Genomic DNA, 6,754 nt, shown 5'->3' with positions numbered 1-6,754 from the left:
TAAATGTACCTTGGTATATATTAACATACTGGAACGTATTTTATTTTCTAGACTGCAGCGAATACCTAGCCACTACTCTCTATATCAGGGATTCCCAACCTTTTTTTACCTAACGGCGCACTTGATCATTTTAAAAAATTTCACGGCACACAAATAAATAATTAATAAAAAAAATCGCAATTGTGTCATTGTTCTTCTAAAAAATGCTTTTTTTTTTGTATTTTTGACATTATCTAATTATAATATTCACAAGACACTTATATTAAATAAGAGTTGTAGAAATACAAACTACAGTAATATTTTGAAACTCCAATATTTATTCATTAATTTTGATAAAAAAAATAATGTGAAAAACTTATGTGAAACTTAAATATAATGTAAATTAAAAAAAAAAAGTTATAATTTGAAACTTAATAAATTATAAATAATAAATTGTTTTTGTTTAATATTTTAATAATACAAATTTAATGTGATACTTGAGGCTGGTATTTTTTACATAATTCCTCTATTCGGGGTGAAACAGTTGAAACAGCAAGACACAATTAAGGTTCAACATTTTTCAAACGATTTCTACTGCTTATTTTTATATTATTCAGTGCAGAAAATGCCTGTTCACAAAGATATGATGTAGAAAATGGTAATAACAATAGTATCGCTTTCTGAGAAATAGATGGATATTCTGAAGCTAAATTTAACCAGAAGGAATCTATGTTACTTTCTGACTATTAAATAATATTCGGATAGTAGAACTAGAACACATATCAATGAATTCATTCTTTTCGTCATTAGTAAGATCAAGTTCATTCATATTGTCTGTAAAATCAAATGGCAACACGACCCAATCTGCAGATGTTGTCAACGATGAAAAATAATGTTCAATTTTTTCTTCGAGTAATATAAGATGTTCAATTTATTATAAGTTATTGTAATTCTTTAATATTGGATTTCCTTATCGTTAATTTTGAAAATGTTGGAAAATTTGAAAAATCCCCTTTAATTATTGAAGATTTCCAAAATACAATTTTGTTTTTGAACCTTCTGATTTTGTTCGTCGAAGAAAGTATTGTTTCCTGACGTCCTTGCATTGACGCATTAAGATAATTTAGTTTTTTAAATATATCAGCCAAGTATGCCAAAATATAACACCAGTTTTATTTTGTATACTGGGAGATTTTCTTTTTCAAAAAATAATTCTAATTCTTCTTTCAATTCAATAACTCGATTAAACACTTGACCTCGTGATACCCACCTTACTTCTGTGTGTAGCAATAAATGTATATGATCCGAACCCATTTCCTTACAAATAATTTCAAGAATCCTTGTTTTCAATGTTTTTAATGTAATTCACAATTTTAATAGCATCATTTAAGACTTTTAACATTTTTTCTCCTAATGTTTTTGCAACCAGAGCTTCTCGATGAATAAAACAGTGTGTTATAATCATAGCTGGATTTTTAATTTTAGCGAGAGTAACAAAACCTTTATACTTTCCGGTTATAGACGGAGCTCCATCAGTACACACACCACAACAATAATTCAATGATAATCCAGATTTTTCAAAAAAATTATTTACTACGTCAAATATGTCTTTCCCTGTTGTTGTTGACTTTAATTCTTTACAAAATAAAAACTGCTCAACAATATTAGAATTATCAACAAATCTGCCAAAATCTAGTAATTGAGCTTTAGAAGTTCTGTCAGTACTCTCGTCTATTTGTAATGAAAATAATTTTTGATTTTTAATTTTTTCTAAAACAATGTCATTAATATCATCTGCCATTTCATTTATTCGGCGGCTAATAGTATTGTTGGAAAGTGTCACTTTGGATATAACATCTTTAGATTCTTTACCTTACATTGTTTCAACCATAACTAAACAGGCAGGTCGTATTAATTTTTCGCCAATAACATGAGAGTTCATATTTTTAGCAATCAGTTCTGCGACTTTAAATGATGCTTCAAGAGCTTTATCAGATATAGTCACTCTTTTTATCATATTAGATACAGCTTTTTTATTTGAATTTAGGAGGCGTTCAAAATATAGTCGTGTTTTTAATGACTCACCCGGATGTTTTGTTGTTAAATGCCTTTTCAATTTACTGGATACCATTGCTTCATTGCTTAACTTTTTACCACAAACTATACAAACAGGTAAAGGACATATAGAGTCTATATCCTAGTGTGGGCCGTGTGGGGGTGGTGAACCCACGACACGCGTGCCAAAAGTGGCACGTTTATAAAATTTCAATGACACGCAAAAAATTAAAATGTGTACAATTATGATATTCGTAAAATTTCGCTTCTAAAAATTTCAAAGAAACAAACTATAAACATTTATCAAAATACACACAAAATCATAATATTTCTATGTAAAATTGATTATGTTACTATATTTATTATGTTCTATTTAGTGTTAACAATCTTCGGGCACGTGAAAAATTGTTAAACTTTTGATTGCAGAAATTTGGCACTAGACCTAAAAAAGGTTCGCACCCTTGTCCTAGTGTATTCACATTTCATATAATAATAATAATATAGTACTTTGTTTTATTTACAAATCTACATCAATGAATTAAACAAATACACATCAAGTCATCAATTATAACTTTTTATAATATAGTTAGCACCTGTTGAGCGTCTGTTTTTGAATACTGATTAGTTCTTACTCCACAGTCCACACAGATGTCTGAGATGACTTGATTGAGCACATCGAGAGGGAGGGGCAGGAGTAGTTGCTCAAATAGGCAAACGTGAAATACATATGAAAAAAAAAATATTTTGTAATAGTATTGACTTAATTCATCAATCAATAATCATGTCTATTTATATTTAATTTTTGAAAACATTATTTATAGAAATAATTAGTTAAGTAAATAATTCAAATGTCTCAAAAAATTGTGTAATTGTATAGCATTGAAATTTTTGTAGGTATACCTAGTACATTAGTAGGTACTACCTACTGCTTTTTTTTATGCAGTAAACAGATTAATAATTATGTAGTTACTTACATACCTAATGAACGTATGATCATACAATGTCAAAGAAGTTGTTTTTAGAAATTTTTAAATTTTTAAAAACATAGGTTTGATTATTTTTTATAATTTTTTGAAAGTTCAATTTTGATACAACTCGTTTTGACAAAACAAACTTAATACCTATATATACCTCTAGGTGAACTTGCAGGCTATCCAATGTCATTCAATTTAATGTACTTAATCATTGCAGTTCAGTGAACTACATCAGAATAATTGACCTTTATTTCTATACTTCTGTAGATACTTATAATGTTAAAATACTAAAAACATACAATTTAAGGGCTGAATATGAATTATAATATAATATTATCTCCTATATAAAAATTGAGATTAGTGGCTTACGAATTCCGTCCCACTTTTACAATATACGACTATACTAATTGCTTCGCGATTATCTTAACCAATAATTAATATGAGTACTTATGAAATAAACGTACCTATAGAGTTTAGTTTATTTATTTCGATTGCATTTTTCTGTTTATAATTCTAAAATATTTAATTGTATGTGACGTTATGAGTAGTGAAAAAAGAAACATTAATCTGTATAAACGTTTATACATTTTGTTTTCAACAATTATAAATAAATACGGCGTTGGAGTTGTTACAAAAATACTAATAAATTGTATAATATGCAAAATACAAGACTTTTTAAGAAAACAAATGTTCAAATACTGAAATACGAATGGAATGAAATAACAAATAATAAAAATATTTAAAATAATAATATTAATCAACGACAAAAATAATATTTATGGTGTACCTACATAATCACGAAATTATAAAAAACAATATATTTTATTTACCATTAGGCTTTAGCAATAGAATATTTAACGTTGCTATTCAGTCTTAATAAGTCTGTACTAAATAAGAAGGAAAATAATGTATTTGAATCGGATGCAATTATTAGTGTAGGTAGTCGTTAAATATCATCCAACGCAGTTCGTTTACTGCAGTGGATTTGAAACATTGTACATTGCCCCCTATCATAACATTATAACATTTATAAAATTACATTGTATAATAATTATTATTTCGCATAAGCTATTAAGTTTTTTTAACGCACATTAATTGCTGGAATGTATTTTTTATTAACAGCGGATATACGCAGAGTTGGTCAGTATCAGAGATACAATTATTGTATCTTGTTTCGTTGTATAAGATTTTAAAATATCAAGCAGGTATATCATGTATTTTATTTCACTAAGAGATTCAATTTACTATTAAGTATTGTAAACATATTTACTTGATAGTACCAAGGAATTTTATTTCGATTTGCAGGAGGCAGGACACTCAAAATTTAAAATAAATGTAACAGCACTGTTATAACTTGTAATGATAATTTGAAAAACATAAAATTCAATTAAGGTGCCCATATATTATGATGGCCTTCTAAGTCTATTTACACTTATAACAGTAATTTTTTTTCATAAAATATGAATCTGCTACCTAGATATGAGTATAAATCTTTCCAAATAAAATAGATAATAAAACCAAAAGGAGTCATTACTTATTAGTTATTAGTCATAAATATTATGAAGAGTTATAATTAATGTTGAGATTTAAATGTATAAATTGCTTCTTTTTTTTGGAATGTCTTCCACGATCCATTCCAAGCTACAAATGTGTTTCATGTATCTACTCCACGTTAAAATCATAACACTTTTTTAATTTTTAAGATATTTCTCGTATTATGATTAAACAAATTTAATTTGCTCAATTATAAACATAGTATATAGTAGGTAATACATACGATAAATACTGGTATAAATCATAATATAAATCGAAATATAAGATATTTAATTTTGAACTATATAACATCAGGTAATCTGCAGGTGTTAAATAATTTGACAAGTTTGAAATGTAATTTAGTGACACATATTAGCTTATGTTGTCATTATCGTAGTATACAGTGTATAGTACAGTAGTACAGTTGCCAAATGCAATTTGTTAATTTAAATTTTTTACGTAACAATATTCTCAATACTCATGTTAATTGCTTTTTTAAATATGTTTTATTGTTTTTAGGTTATGAGTTAATACGAATAATTATGAGTTTATGATTTGAATAGTGCGATTTGCCGATTTATAAATATTGATGTATTAATTATTATACATTTATAACTTCAGTATCGATTTATTGTGTTGTTTAATATTTTATGACTTCATAAATATTTTTATGCATAGACCGTTTAGTTGATAAAATTTACTAAATTGGAAGTACAAAATATGAAATAGAATTAGTAGGTTACCTACCAATGTATCATGACGTACATTGTATCTTCTCTACATTCAAAATCTATCTAGATACAGTATAAATGTATCAAGATACTTTTTTGTAGGTATCACGCCCAATCTTGGATATATGTAGGTGTGAGCGGCATGTGATCTAGGCACCGCCCACATCCGTTAGCACGTGGTCTTGGTCCAGTGAGAATATACATAGAGATAAGACATATATTAAGTATGGCTGACTGAGTGTTCTTCGACGGACCATGGTATGCCGCGGACCATGGCCGTCTCATTGGCAGCCGCACCGGCATGTCTTCCACTTTTGACGTGTTCCTAAATTTAAAAAAAATATCGATTTACATAATAATAATATTATATAATAGACCACTCACTACTTACACCGAAGATGACTGTCGTATTTATATCATATAAACATAATATGTAAGATAGGTATATATAATCATATTATATGCATATTACATATATAATATATGCATTATAAACATAATATGTAATGTATTATGCTGAATAGATAATATTTTAAGTTCCTCCTGTCTTGTCGCACATTATGTATTATTTTAATGCATCGGCAAAAATATCAATATGTGATAAGAAAACGATAATTCTTCGCGATTATCATCACGCACATTTAAGCTCCGAAACTAAGTTCGTATGTTATAATAATAACCATTTATGTATCAACAATTATTTAGACCAATCTATATTTTATTAATAATATTCTAAAAAATTTTTTTTAGAATAGGAATGGCAAACCCGCCAAACTTAATGTAATACATTGTCCCAATCATGCAATTAATAAAATATTATTCTTATATAATATTGTAAATAACATCACAACGTTTCGTATTTCACTTTAAACCAACCATTTCTTAAACCAATTATTAACCACGCCCTGGTAATTATAACCTAACCCGTGCTTTCCTCTCATGAATACGGCATACACTGCAAAGTTATATTATATTGTGCATATTAGGTAGGTATAACATGATATACGGGGTTATCCAATTAACATAAGACATAAATTATATCGGAAAACACTAATAAAGTTTTTGAGAACACATATTTTACCTATGTAATGCAATTTTATATTGTTAGGAGAGTCAAAATTCTTTGAAAAATTATGTTATTTTTAAATATTTTATGTCGTTACAATTTTTTAGTTCTTTTACTCATACATGTTACGGGGTGCTCATTCCACTTCACTTGTAAAAAATTTGACTTTTTTATATCAAAAAGTAACTACTCCAAAAACATTCTGCTTTGAAATAATTTCTTAAAGGATTAAAATTGCATATTTCCACATTAAATAAATATAAGTCTTGAAAAAATATAGTGTAAAAATAAAATTTTTTTAGAAAAACTATTTTTTCACTATAGATTATGTTATAAATTATAATATTCCAAAGAAACATTTTCAGTGACGTTAATAGTTTTTGAACTAATGCTTGTCTCACGTTAAATGGATCATC

At 27.2% G+C, this 6,754-nt stretch overlaps 1 protein-coding gene across 1 annotated transcript; it reads right to left on the bottom strand.

Moving 5' to 3' along the window:
• Positions 1 to 1,309: 1,309 nt before the first annotated feature.
• LOC107164528 (protein ZBED8-like) lies at positions 1,310 to 1,780 on the bottom strand. The gene has a single exon (XM_015512380.2). The coding sequence runs from the start codon at positions 1,778 to 1,780 to the stop codon at positions 1,310 to 1,312; it is 471 nt and encodes a 156-aa protein (XP_015367866.2).
• Between the last annotated feature and the right edge of the window lie 4,974 nt (positions 1,781 to 6,754).

The sequence above is a fragment of the Diuraphis noxia genome, unplaced genomic scaffold (genome assembly GCF_037042655.1).
Source record: "Diuraphis noxia isolate RWA-SAM2 unplaced genomic scaffold, SU_Dnox_SAM2 contig0001, whole genome shotgun sequence".
NCBI classification, from domain to species: Eukaryota; Metazoa; Arthropoda; class Insecta; order Hemiptera; family Aphididae; genus Diuraphis; species Diuraphis noxia.
This window is presented reverse-complemented; position numbering and strand designations above follow the sequence as displayed.

Coding starts and splice junctions, on each gene's coding strand:
- LOC107164528 (XM_015512380.2), bottom strand. CDS start 1,780: ATGGCAGATGATATTAATGACATTGTTTTAGAAAAAATTAAAAATCAA.